This window comes from Lipotes vexillifer, unplaced genomic scaffold (genome assembly GCF_000442215.2).
Source record: "Lipotes vexillifer unplaced genomic scaffold, Lipotes_vexillifer_v1.1 scaffold515, whole genome shotgun sequence".
Lineage (NCBI taxonomy): Eukaryota > Metazoa > Chordata > Mammalia > Artiodactyla > Lipotidae > Lipotes > Lipotes vexillifer.
The window spans coordinates 226,142-240,766 of record NW_006772017.1 but is presented as its reverse complement, the minus strand read 5'-3'; the positions used below and the strand labels follow the sequence as shown (position 1 = coordinate 240,766).

The 14,625-nt window shown below is 41.5% G+C and overlaps 1 protein-coding gene across 1 annotated transcript in view; it reads left to right on the top strand.

Moving 5' to 3' along the window:
- Nucleotides 1-14,625, top strand: part of PDSS2 (decaprenyl diphosphate synthase subunit 2) — a 258,188-nt gene that overhangs the window by 223,045 nt on the left and 20,518 nt on the right. Inside the window, exon 7 of the mRNA XM_007447249.1 lies at nt 7,501-7,533. Coding sequence (XP_007447311.1) covers nt 7,501-7,533 — 33 coding nt within the window. The remainder of the gene's footprint in view (nt 1-7,500; nt 7,534-14,625) is intronic.

Genomic DNA, 14,625 nt, shown 5'->3' with positions numbered 1-14,625 from the left:
GAATCAATGGACGAGGGATTAATCTCCAAAATATATAAACAGCTCATGCTGCTCAATATCAAAAAAACAAACAACCCAATCCAAAAATGGGGAGAAGACCTAAGTAGATATTTCTCCAAAGAAGACATACAGATGCCCAAGAAACACATGAAAAGCTGCTCAACATCACTAATTATTAGAGAAATGCAAATCAAAACTACAATGAGGGGCTTCCCTGGTGGCCATGCACCCCAATGTTCATTGCAGCACTATTTACAATAGCCAAGTCATGGAAGCAACCTAAATGCCCATCAACAGACGAATGGATAAAGAAGATGTGATACATATATACAATGGAATATTACTCAGCCATAAAAAGGAACAAAATTGGGTCATTTGTAGAGACATGGATGGATCTAGAGACTGTCATACAGAGTGAAGTAAGTTCAGAAAGAGAAATACAAATATCGTATATTAACGCATATATGTGGAACCTAGAAAAATGGTACAGATGAACTGGTTTGCAGGGCAGAAATAGAGACACAGATGTAGAGAACAAATGTATGGACACCAAAGGGGGAAAGTGGCGGGAGAGGGTGGTGGTGGTGAGATGAATTGGGAGATTGAGACTGACATATATACACTAATATGTATAAAATAGATAACTAATAAGAACCTGCTCTACAAAAAAATAAATAAAATAAAATTCAAAAAAAAAAAGAAAGAAAAGTGATACCAGGACTTCCGAACAGAGAGACTTATCGTGTAAATAATAAAAGCCCCCTCCCCTTTTTTTAATGGGTTACCATAGCCTTCTGCACCTGTCTATTTCTTCCTCTTCTCGCATCAAACCAAAGGAAGAGAATATGAGAAAGTTAATTCCATGGGGATTGAAATTTGCCTCCAAAAATTAGCTTTCCCTGGTGAAGGAGATGGTAAAATCAGGTACCCAAGTTCTGAAGGGTGTTCACTTCCTTGCAGATGCCTTCTGTGCTCTCTTATTAGTAGGTAAGAATGGTCAAGATAGCAAAGAAAAGGCTTGCCCTGTTCCTTTATATTCTGACACCTTTCCAGCTCCATAACTGGAGAGCCCAGCAAGGATTGCTTCTCCTCCCAAGCCAAACTTAGCTAGCAGGCTGCTTCAACTTGGGGGCTAGCAGATCTAGTAGATATCTGACTTGTGACCTTTTAAAATCCTCATACACTATACCCAAACATTTCTGGGATGTGTCCTTTCTCCGTTCCACTGTCGACCAACAAATCTTACATATATATACTAAACTCCACCTCTTAATACCAATGCAAATGCAAGGAGTGTTTGTTTTCAGTAAGACCTGTTTTCTCTAAAGGAATTGATGATATTTCTTCCAGTACCAAGGCAGACCTTTAAAATATCATTATTTTTTTAATATCATTATTTTTGTAGCCACCAATATAATATGTTGCCCAAACAGGAATCATTAGTGAATAATTGGTTAAAACAATTAGATGAATGCTTAGTAGGGAACTGAATATTCACAGTGACTCAAAGCACCCTACAGATTACTTATTGAAGACAAAGGGAGGAAGTGAACAAACTTAGTCTCACCAGTAACGAGACAACTGATACTGTATGACTCCTGATGTAATGGAGAAGTGTTCAGCATCATCTATGTAGGAGTCTTTTCAAAAATATTTTAACCTGAATCTAATCATGTGAAAACAGTTAGACAATCCAGGAGAAGGGACATTCTGTGGGGCAACTGACATGGATTCTTTTAAAAAATGCCATATTAGAAAAGGTGGTGGTGTGGAGAATGTTGTAGATTAGAAGAGATTAAAAAGCCATGACATCCAAAGGGAATGTGTGATTTTTAATTTGATCTTGGATTGGGATAAACATAGCTCTAAAGGACGCTACTGGTTGGACCGGAAATTTTGAATACAGACATTATCTTAAATACTATAGTAAATGTTAAACTTGTTGGATATGGTGATGGGTTTGTAGTTATGTAGGAGAACACCGTTGTTCTTAGGAGACAAATGCTGACATATTTAGGGATGAGATATCATTATGTCTATAATTTACTCTCATATAGTCAGCAAATGATCATCTAGGGAGAAAGCAAAGATGACAAAATATTAGCAACTAATAAATCCAGTTGGAGGGCAAATGGGTGTTCATTATGTTCTTTCAACCAAAAAATTGGAAAGAAAGATAGTTTTTCTTGAAGGTTGAAGAAGAGAATCTTATTTTTTAAATTGTTATTCTAAAATATAGCTGGTAGCATTGGGGAAGAATAACATGATAAGAAGAGATGATCAGTCTCCAGCAATTTCTGCACTCCCTGCTGTGGAATATTAGTTTTCTGCTTTTAGAAAAAGGTTTTTCCATATCCAGTTTTCAAGTCCAGATAACAGTAGTTAGAAATTGGAAGCAGTTCATTTATGTCATCCAATCCTTCTTTGTTACCTGACTTATAAAAAAGCATTTGTTTCTTAAAGTAAAAGACCACATTGTACATCCATTACTTACCAACAGAGAATCTATCTGCCTTTGGTCTGCAGAGACTGGTATATAAACCTTTGGAATTAATCCCTCTGTGCATCCTCTCAATCAGAGCACTGGTTTTGTTTGCTTTGGTGTAGAATACTGTTTTACAGCACTCACTGTAGCTGTCAGAGGAGGCCTTCAATGTCATGAGCACTGGCACACTAGCTTGTCTATTTTCACATTTTTTAAGATAAAACAAGGTTCAAACCACACATTCTCTGTGAACTGCTAAAGACTGGGAAAAATTACTTTCTTTTCTCATGACCTGGATTGACAAGAAGCACACCTACAGGAGGCAAAAGATGAGTGAATCCCTTTTTTTTTTTTTTTTTTTTTGGTACACGGGCCTCTCACTGTTGTGGCCTCTCCCGTTGCAGAGCACAGGCTCCAGACGCGCAGGCTCAGTGGCCATGGCTCACGGGCCCAGCCGCTCCGCAGCATGTGGGATCTTCCCAGACTGGGGCACGAACCCGCGTCCCCTGTATCGGCAGGCGGACTCTCAACAGCTGCACCACCAGGGAAGCCCGAGTGAATCCCTTTTAAAGACCCAAGTAATGAAGCCCTCAGGGAACCGCCGTGTGTGGCAGAATTTACAGTGGTTTCTGGAGATGAACAGTGTGGCAGGAAGAGGTTCAGGACTGCCGGCTATTGAAATACAGTCTGCATTTATTTTATATCAGCCTATTTTGGGCCCCAGTGAGGAAGTTATTTTAATATCTTGCTCTGCTAGAAATATACATGGTAAGTGGTAGATGTCAGAAAAAGAGGGTAAAGTTACAGCACTCCATTCTCCTTGAGACTTACGGAGCTTATATAGTTGTTCTCTTTGAAATAAACACTGATGCATACAGAGCATAAATTGAAAAGGATGTTAGACGTAGTCCACACCAGTGATCCTCAGATGACTCGGAATTCAGGGCTAGAGTATTAAGGATCTGCATTTTTAATAGGCTACCCAGGTGATTCTGATACAGCCAGCCCAGCATTTGGGGATGCCTTTTCTGACCCAGTACTCTTACTTTACAGATAAGAAAATGAAGACCCACGTAAAAATTTAAAATTACTTGAGGTATTAACCTATTATGGGCTAGAAACCATATTTTCTGGCTCCCAGCATATCCATTTCCTAGGAGGTCACAGTGCCTCTTAGAGTGGTCATAGTTAAGAGCTTATGCTACCTGTTTCCCTCCGTAGCAGGGCCTACTTACCACCTGAGGCTTGGGGGACTACACTTTGAAATCTGAGGTCTCCTGACCTCCATTCAGGCTCTTTTCTCTTCAATACACTGATACCAAGGTTGAGGCACTCAATTACTCTAAACCGCTGCATCTGTGAGAAGGCTGGTGGATGATTCTTTTGTTCTATCCTTTTGTTGTTTGAGTTTCATGAATTCTTAGGATTTATTTTCTATAGATTCCCTTCTTCAATCTACTTCTAAATAGAAGTTGAGTAATGAAGTCAAAATATGGTACTGTTCAATACGAGTAAAAATTATTTTGTAAGGCACCAGGTAGTGGCTCCACAACAACTGCATACTGACTGAATCTAAACACCCAGCTTTCTTAGAACTAGGAGAGAGTAATAGGAACTTTGCTTTGTACGTTTCCTGAATAAATGATACATAACCAACACTTATTAAGAAAAGGCATTTATCCATTTATTCATTCATTCACCAGATATTGACCATCTACTATCTACAAGCACTGATCTAGACATGGAATACTGTTATGATCAGGAGAGAAAATGTCCATACTCTCATGGAGCTTAAGTTCTAGAGGGAGACTGTATGTGAAAACAAGACTATGCAACCCCCAGAGGAAGATTTTTATTTGTTCTCTTCCTTGCTGTGCAATACCTAACACATAGTAGGTGAAGCTGGGCTTCCCTGGTGGCGCAGTGGTTGAGAGTCCACCTGCCGATGCAGGGGACGCAGGTTCGTGCCGGGAAGATCCCACATGCCGCGGAGCGGCTGGGCCCGTGAGCCATGGCCCCTGAGCCCGTGTGTCTGGAGCCTGCGCGTCCGGAGCCTGTGCTCCGCAACGGGAAAGGCCACAACAGTGAGAGGCCCGCGTACTGCAAAAAAAAACAAACAAACATTTAAGAGCTGATGTTGAACAAATAGGGATTTACATACATGGCATTTCTTTGCCGTCATCCCCAGCAAAGTATATCTCCACTGGGTGAAAGAGGGTGGCCGAGCTAGTAATACAAAATAAAGTGAGAAAAATAAATAAAGTGAGCAGGTTTGAAAATAGCTTGTGATTCTGTAGAAATATTGAATCACTATATTGTACACCTGAAACTAAAATAATATTGTAAATCAACTAGACTTCGATTTTTTAAAAAAGGAAAATAGCTTGTAACTGATTAAGCACAAGTACTTCAAAATAATAGAATTCTCTAAGATGATTAGTTTATAAACAAGGTACGCGATGAAACTGCTCTAGATGTCCTTATCTGTAAACAGCATTATAGTTACTGTTACTACCTGAAAAAACTGAATTTTTTTTTTTTTCTGAGACAATTGGGGAAATGGCTCAATACGTCCAAAAGGAAAAGTCCACCTACATCATTGTAAATTATAGTTTCTCTGCACTTTACACTGCAACCTCAAGATATGAAAGGTACTCAACTTTCTAACTTTCAACAGATACCACTTTCAACACTTCTACCATGTCCTTTGTGTTAAACACTGTAAGGTGAGGATGTTGAAAGTGCAAGAATGAAGAGGAGGTGGTTAGAACAGAAACAAGACTGAAAGTAGTGAGGAAATGGCAGATGTGTTTCAGGAATGAGCTGTTTGACAGTAGGAATAATTCCACAGGGGTCCCAGTTTGTGCATCATTGGAAAAGTACTGTGCCTGAGCAACCCATGCTGATCAGCAAGAGACAGGGAAAGGACGAACAATTGAAAAGGTGGAAAACTGGTGACCACAGGATCAGCCTCCATGTCAGATATCCCTTAACCTAAAATGAATTTGAGAGACAGCTGAGAGTTTGAGAACTTAAAGACTAAGCATATTGTGAAATGCTGCTGCTGAAATTTTGGTCACAAGCCATGGATTATTCATGAGATCAAGGCCAGTTCATGTTTGCACAATATGAAAGTGAGTAGCTAGGTCATGAGTGCACTATGCAGACGTGCTCAGGGGCTCCACACTGCTCCTGCAGAAGTTATAGTGCGGGGAGAGAGATTTCAGTGTAGACAAAACTGTTTTATCTTGGGAAAAGATGTCCATAGACAAACAAACAAGTAAATATGAAATATCTGAGCAGAGAGAAGAATGAGCCTGGTTTTAAAATACCTGCAAGAACCCATTCTCATTCCTGTTGGTATATTGCATCTCAGGACTAATTCAAGCCCTTCTTAGTTCACTGAAACTCCTAGATCCCAAAAGAATCTTTGAAGAGCAGATTGAAAACCACAAATTCTTTTTTGTAGTATATTGGTTGCAGAGGCCTTTTGTTTCATTGAAAGTGTACAAGTCACAGTTTTAACTGAGTCATTTGTGATAGTGCCAACAGCTATACATGAGCAGTGTCTTATTAGAAGTTGCTTTTTATGAAAACAAGAAAAACAAAATGCAGGCATCTTTTGGATAAATTTTTAAAAGATTATAAAGAAGCGAGAAGAGTCAGGATTAATGTTATAAAGATCTCATTTTCCCTCATGAAAGTAATCTACCCACATTTATTATCTCTATAGTGTCATTTTGGACTCAGGAACAAAATGGTCTCAAGACCTAAACTATTCATAAGTTGAAGGGCTCTTGCTCTGTGCAGAGGAGGCAGGAGAAGTTTGTTCTGAAGTCCACAAAAAATGAGCTTACCTACCAGCAAATACTAACACATTGGTTGTCTCTATTATGTTCAGATTTGATACATACACTTTTGAGTATATGTTTTCATTTTAAGTTGTTCTTTAATAACTAAAAATAATTTAAAATAAAATTTGACCTCATATAGGATGTCTCCTACCTCCAGCTTTCTTCCCTCTCCTCATCCCTGGTGACAGTGGGATGGAGGTGAGTGTCTTTTGGCATGATACAACATATTAAAAATTATGCCAAAGGAAGTGGAAAACTTGACCCCATAGATTACTAATGGTAGAGAAGGAAATATGTCATTACAGTGGAACCATCTGATAGTCACCACTTTAACCAAGAGATCAAATTTATAGCCTTATTAAGAGTAAGACAGCCTGACATTTGGTGCCTCCCACATTGATGCAATATGAAGTATATAATATTCCATGTAAAATATTCTTGCCAAAAATGTTTAACCTAAACCTAAGCAAGCTTCTTCAGACCCAACTTTCAGTTTGTAAGCACACAGGGACAAGTTAAATGACACAATGAAGAAATAATATGACAAATCCAGAAAGAGACATTTTATACGACAGCTGCCCTGGTCTCCTCAAAAAGTAAATTATTTTAAAAGTTAATGATTTTTATTTTCATTTCTTAAAAAACGGGGAGGGGCTAGTATAGATTTAAAAGGCGAAACAGAGACATAAAAACCAAGTGCAATGTGTGAATCTTGATCAATTCTAGTTTGAGAAAAAAAGCTAAAATAAGCTATATTCTTGGGACAGTGGGAGAAATTTGAACATGGGTTGTATGTCAGATGATATGGCATTATTGTTAGTTTTTTTAATTTGCAAGTGATCATGTATGAGATGTCCTGTACTTATGAGATGTGTGCTGAAGCACAAAGGGGTGAGAGGTCATGGTGTCTGCCACTGTCAAACCTAGAGTGTATATGTGTGCTTGTGGTACTGTTCTTACAACTCTTCAATATGTTTGAGAGTTTTATTTGTATGTATACACATACATACATATATATATTTCACTATATACATATATAGAGACAGAGAAGGGGAGAGGTGAGGGGGCAGAGAGTTGACTTATTCTTTGAGAAGCAAAAGTTATAGAAATACTAAATGATTTTTAAAGAACTAATTAATTTCCCCCTCTTTTCTGTTTTAGGCTCAACGGAAAGGAAGATTAGACTATGCTAAGGTAGGTAGATTTTGTACCTTCTACACAGTTTTACACATTTCAGTTTGACGCTTGGTTTTTGTTTATATTTGAAAGGTCAAAAGAGAGTCATCACATTCAAAGCTGATTAGCAGGTAAAATAGGATTCATTTAATGATAAGCTTATTTACTGAATGCCTGTGTCATTCCAGACACTGTTAGGTGTTGGAAATACAAGAGTGAACCAGATCAACTCTTTCTTTCATGACATTTATAAGCTAGTGGGGGAGATGGGTAACTAATAAACAACTAAATGGATGCATAATATAACATCAAATGGTGGTAAGTGTTGTGAAGAAAAACTGGGTAAGCACCAACCATTGCTGGAAAGATGCCTTTGGACTATGGAAAACAGCTTTTAGCATCATCAGCTAATACCTGGGAAGCACCATTCAGGGCAGATTTGGATTTCTAAAGGCAGTATTTTTCATATTCACCTGTGGGGCTTTTGAAAACATACATGCCTGGGTTACCACAGCATATTACCCTCTTCCACCAACATCAAAATCCACTGGTGGGCAGAGCAGGGCGGGGGCAGGATGGAAGGGTTTGAAAAACGGCTCCATAGATAATTCTGACACACAGCCTTGTTCAGAAACTGCTGTGGGGCTTTCCTGGTGGCGCAGTGGTTGAGAGTCCACCTGCCGATGCAGGGGACACGGGTTCGTGCCCCGGTCCGGGAAGATCCCACATGCCGCGGAGCGGCTGGGCCCGTGAGCCATGGCCGCTGAGCCTGCGCGTCCGGAGCCGGTGCTCCGCAACAGGAGAGGCCACAATAGTAAGAGGCCCGCACAGCGCAAAAAAAAAAAAAAAAAAAAAAACTGCTGTGGGATTTCAGACTTCAGTGCTCCAGTGCAAGCCTATGAACACACTTGGGTCACATTCTGTTTTCTCCTGAGGAACAAATGGAATATTTGAGCAAGTGCATGGGATGCATACAGCTGCTTGGCCAAAGGAACATGCTAACCATCTGGTTTTCGCAACAGTCAAGAATAGCCAGAGCGTGAGCACACCTGCACGCCAGAGACAAGGAGGAAGAAGTGGGACCTGTAAGGGCTCTGCTTGCAGTGGGACAACCAAAACCCTCAGTGATCTCTCCAGGGCTGATCCAGAACCTTGTGCTCTCCTGACAGCCCCGAAGTGCACACCCCTGGCTCCATGCCTTTTCCTTGCCTGAAATGCAGGTCCTCCTTTTCTCTATCTCACAAACTTTTGCATTCTTCAAGAAAAATTAGATTAATAGGAGCACCTCTAAACTGAGGACTTCTATATCTGTCACCGTATCTTAGATGTCTACTTGAGCCTTATACCCAAATGGTCTCCCACAGGCAGAGAAGCTCAAAGTGTCTTGAACTGAACTCAGCATCTTCCCAACATCTCTGGACCCTTTTTTTAAACAGATTTTTATTTTTCAGAGCAGTTTTAAGTTCACAGCAAAACTGAGCAAAAAAGTATAGAGAGTTTCCATTACCCCCTGACCCACACAGGCACAGTCTTCCCCACTACCAGCATCCTGCTGCAGAGTGGTACCTTTGCTACAATCAGTGAACCTGCATTGATGCATCTTTATAACCCAAAGTCCATTGTTGACATGAGGGTCCAGTCTTAGTGTTTTATCTCTGGTCCTTGTTACTCATTCTGTCTCCTGATGTTGGCACTGTCATGCCACCAGTCAACCGTGTGAGAAACTTAGAAGTCACTCTCAAGTGCTCTTACCCCCTCACCCCTATGTTCCATGACCAAGTCACATCAGTTTTATATCCTACATTTTCTTGAATCCAGCCTTTCCTCTTGATATCTCTTTCATTGTTCATGTTGCGTCTCCTCATCTGAACCACTAGGAAGCCTACTGACTGGTCTCTATGCCTCTCTTTTGTCCCCACAGATCCATCGCCAGCCAGAATGTCTATCTAAACCACAAATCTGGCAGTTTCACATTCGAGCTTAAAACCTTCCTTGGCTCCATGTTGTCTATAAGGCAAATTCATAGCTTGCTAGAGTGGCATATAAAGCACTGTGGTCTCATCCCCTGGAGGGACTCTCTAGCTTTGTCCCCTCCTACCCTGTGCTCCAGCGGCACCAAATTACATAAAACACACTGTTTCTATTCTCCGTGCCTTGACCCATGCTGTCCCCTCTGCTTGGAATGCAGCAGTGTCCCCCTTAATCTGGCTACCCCTGCCTCTTCTGTAAGGCTTAATGTAGGATCATCTCCAAGAGGAAGTCCTTCCTGGTTCCCTAGGCTGGATGAGGTGCTCCATTCTCTAACACACTGTGCATCTCTCAGTCATTGCACTTAACTCTGTTATTTTATAATGACCATTTATGAGACAGATCATAGACTGTGAGCTCTTTGAGGGCAGAGACAGTATCTTTTTTTTTTTTTTGCGGTACGCGGGCCTCTCACTGCTGTGGCCTCTCCCGTTGCTGAGCACAGGCTCCGGATGCGCAGGCTCAGCGGCCATGGCTCACGGGCCCAGCCGCTCCGCAGCATGCGGGATCCTCCCAGACCAGGGCACGAACCCGCGTCCCCTGCATCGGCAGGCGGACTCCCAACCACTGCGCCACCAGGGAAGCCCCCCAGAGACAGTATCTTATTTGTATGCTTGGTGCCCAACACAGTGCTTGGCACTTGGTAAATGGTGAGTGAGTGAGTGAGGCCATAAGAAAATAGAAGACCCATGAAGTTAGTTACAGGAGATATTCTGGTATAGGGTTTTTTATTTCAGTCAAAGAGGAAAGGAAAGCTTTTGACACAAGTTGCAGGTATCAACAGGGATAAGAAGATTGCTTGGGAAGGTTGTAATTAAACTAGCTTGGAGATAAGTGCTGGGATTTCACTGGGATAGTAAAGGAAATAACTTAAAAACGAAAAAGTAAGGGAAATGACATCATGATTTGGCAATAGAGTGATTATTTATCATTGATGCTTATTTATGACTCAGAGAACTCCTTTAGGATTTCTTATTGCAGAAGCACCTGATAGTGGAAGAGACTGGAAGAAAAGAAAAGAATATGGGGCACAGATAGAACACCCTGAACCGAGCAATGGCTCTGTTACCAACTCACCGCAAAATCTGTTATCAGCCACTTAACCTTTTAGGTCTTCCCTCAGTTTCCTTAGTATAAAAGGAGCAGTTTAGAATAGTGCTGTTCTACTCTTTAGGCCCAAATTTGAGAGGAGACGTTCTTTTTTGGGGGAGAGGGGACATTCTTATCTTGTGTACTGCTGCGGTCCAGATTAATTCCTTCATCCACTTCATATGCCTAAGCACTGTGGATCTGATATTTAATATGGGCGAGGCGCTGCGCTGGGGCTGACTACCGCCACAACCAGGACTGACTCAGACCTTCCTATTGAAAGTCCACATTTTCTCTGTTTTTTCTCTTTAACATTTATCATAATCTAATATTATCATTTTTATTTAGTTGCTTGTTTTTTCTGTCTTCTTCCACTAAAATGTAAGAGCCCTGAAGGCAGGGCCTTCAATGGCCTTGTCCATGGTTGCATCGTCTGTACCCAGCACAAGCTTATATATAGGGGTGTGTGACAAATGCGTATGGATGAGTGCTGCATTAGTGCGATGCTAGGAGAAGTGCAGGAAGCTAAGAGGTCTGGAATTGTGTTTGTAGATTCAAATTAGCCATTTAAAGAGTATATTGACTATATAACACAGTCCATCCCTATGTTCAGTAGCCCTAAGGTTGCCTTCCCAAGTGCCCAGTGAGAATATTTCTCATGACAATAAACAGAAACCCACCCTGCTAGGGTATGTGGTGCAATGCTGATATTTAAGGGATCTAGGTGATTAACCCAGACCTATCATCCATACATAGACCCAAATCCAAGTACCATGGGTAAAAACAATTATATCCGTCCCTACCAAGTGTCGGGGAGACATCTGCAGGGTCCAGCTCACAGTATTGTCCCTTACGTAGCATATCATGGGTCCATGATATGGTCCTGGTGCTCATGCTGACTGATGCAGGCATCATGCTAGGCAGCTTAGGACTCCCCTGGTGGGTTTATCTGTAAAACTACTTTTTTTTTTTTTTTTAAGTTTTGGCTGCGCCAGGTCTTAGTTGCGGCACACAGGATCTTTGTTGCAGCTTGTGGGATCTTTAGTTGCAGCATGTGGGATCTTTAGTTGCGACATGTGAACTCTTAGTTGCAGCTTACATGTGGGATCTAGTTCCCCGACCAGGGATTGAACCCGGGCCCCCTGCATTGGGAGCGTGGAATCTTACCCACTGGACCACCAGGGATGTCCCTCTGTGAAACTACATTTGAAAAACTCAATGGCCATTTCTGGAGAGTGTCATGAAATTTATTTATTGCTGGAGATTTCTTTATCTCCAAGTGGTGAGTGTTTTCTCAAAAGCCAAATTTTATCTGAAAAATCAGATTTTAAGAACCATAGAAAATTATTTTGGCCGTGTGCTCTATGGCTTTGTATACCAGCTCTCCAATTTTGTCAGTCTCAGAATGGCAAGGAAGCAGGGGAGAGGGCAGAGGTGACGATCAAAATCAGTCTCAGCTAGATCTCGAGAGTGCCTGTCACATTCAGCAAAACAGTGGTCTGTCCTCAAACACTCAGAAAAGAAATTGAATTACTTCTTAATTGAGTTCCTGTGGCGATGAAGCCTGGATGTGAATGCGTTACACTGCTGCACTGCCTTTATCATCTAAAGATATCAAAGCACTCAGCAACTATTCATTCATTAAGTCTCTCCCGCCTCTGGAAGGTGGTTAACACCAGCACAGGAGCACTCTACCTACTCCTGAAGCTCATCCACCCAGGGCTGGGCAGGAATGGAAGCTGTTTAACTGTAAGGCAATTCTACCCAGCTTCTAAAATGAAAAAAACAAGAAGTATCTTACTTACCTAGTTAAAACTGCAGAAGTTTTACTGGACAGAATGTAATTACCAGAAGTGAATTGTGACCAAAAAACTGGTGCCCACAGTTTTGCTCATATGCGCAATGCAATGGGGATCTTCATTACAGTGATTGGTCTGCAGCCCTGAGTGTGTATCTCTCATGGAATAGGGAACTAGTCCATGTTCCCTAGGTTTCTGGCCCCAAGCAGATTGAGTTCAGTGTTAGAGGGAAGAGTGCCACCTATTGAATTGTAGGAATTCATGGGCGTGTGTCAGGACCAGTGGAGAAGTTTCTCAGGCCACATGCACTCTTGGTTTGCTATGGTAACTAATATATATGTCTGAAGGAAAACGAGCATGCTGACTACTCTCACTTAGAAAAACATCTACAAACGTCAGTGTATTTTCCCCAGCTGGAGCTGAGCGTATGCCGGTAGTGTAGCCTACTGCTACTTGAAAGAAGCATGCTGCTCAGAGACTGAGGCAGATGGTATTTTTACCACTTCAGGCAAAACATGGCACCTATGGTTTGGCTTTCTACAATTTTAATTTTTTAACACTTTCAAAAAGGCTGGCTTAAATATCTCCATCACAGAGATACAGACTTTTTCTCAATTTCCTGTTAATAATTGCTTCAGGTATACAAATATGAATAAATATCACTTGGTCAAAACCAGACTCTCGGCCTTGTGGGCCGGCCTCCTGCTCATTCTTCCCCAAGTGCCTAGGACTGGGCCTTACATGGGCTTTGACAGTCATGCTGATTTTGACACAAAGACTCTAAATGGTTTGCAGGAGCTTTCTTCGTATCCATCTCCAGTCTTGACTGTGTAGTTCATATAATTTTCCCCATGACTCAGTACAGGAAAGAAAGTTGTTTTTCATGTCTTCTTACTGAGGTTCACTCGAAGCACAGAGAATTGCTCAAGGTTAAGCACTTGGTAAAGAAAGATTTTGCAGGTGTTGATTTATCAGGCATCCAGTTCTCAGTCAAACGTGAGAGAGGTTTTTTGAAAGGAGTGGGTTTTTGCCGTGCCCCCTCTCCTAGAATTTGTTCAGGGTCCCAGAGTAGCGCGTTCCCCTGCCTCTCAGGCACAGCGTCTAGAGCCCCTGCCCTCCTCTTTCCTCCCTGCCCTCAGAAGGCCCTGCACATTTTGTTTTATTATAAAACTCATTTGCATAGGGTACGCATTAAAATTCCCTTCCCAGCAGCAAACTGTGCTGTCCACAGACATTTGCATTTGCATGATCACATATCATCATTTCCCTTTAAGAAGAAAAAGAGTCTTTCCTTTCCAAGGCTTGCCCTTTAGCCATTTCTTCTCATTTATTATCCATAGATTGCTTCAGCCATTTTGCTGCCTATTGAATCCAAAATTCGTTTTTGAACCTTGAGTATAGTATAGGAAATTTTCTGTAAGTATTACTGTCCTTTGTTTACTGACAAAGCCAGACACTTTTTTTTTTTTTGGCAGACAATTTTTTCCTGCTTGTTCTTTCCCATAACCCTAGCTAACTGGCTCTGAGAATTTTTCACATTGGCACATTTAGAGACCAGATGTTGCTGTGTTTTCTCTTCCCTGTACCCCTTTCTTGGGCAGATGCTCCTTCTCCTACCCTGGGACTTCGCATTAGCTCCTTTGGTAAAATATTCCAAACAGCATCACTGTATGCACTAAATCTCTCATTTCTTCTAACCTCTTGGAGCTGTCTTAACACTTAGGATTTCTGTTTTAGTGATAATTATGGAGACTATGTAGAAGCATTGACATTCCCCTCTCCCATCTTTTTTCATTAAAGACTTGTGGTCCAATTAGATGAGATGTTTATAAAACAATTTAAAGGAAAAAAATCCAAATCCAAATACCATTATGATATGGATGCAGCTATATAAAATTTTATATGCTTGATAAAGACTGGATGACAACGTGTAAAAATGTAAATAAGGGCATTAAGGTAATACATCTGAGCAGGGTTTTTTTTTCTGAAAGGTATTTGTTTTAAAAGTGTAGACTCTGGGGCCTCCCTGGTGGCGCAGTGGTTGAGAGTCCGCCTGCCGATGCAGGGGATGCGGGTTCGTGCCCCGGTCCGGGAGGATCCCACATGCCGCGGAGCGGCTGGGCCCGTGGGCCATGGCCGCTGAGCTTGCGCGTCCGGCAACGGGAAAGGCCACGACAGTGAGAGGCCCACATAT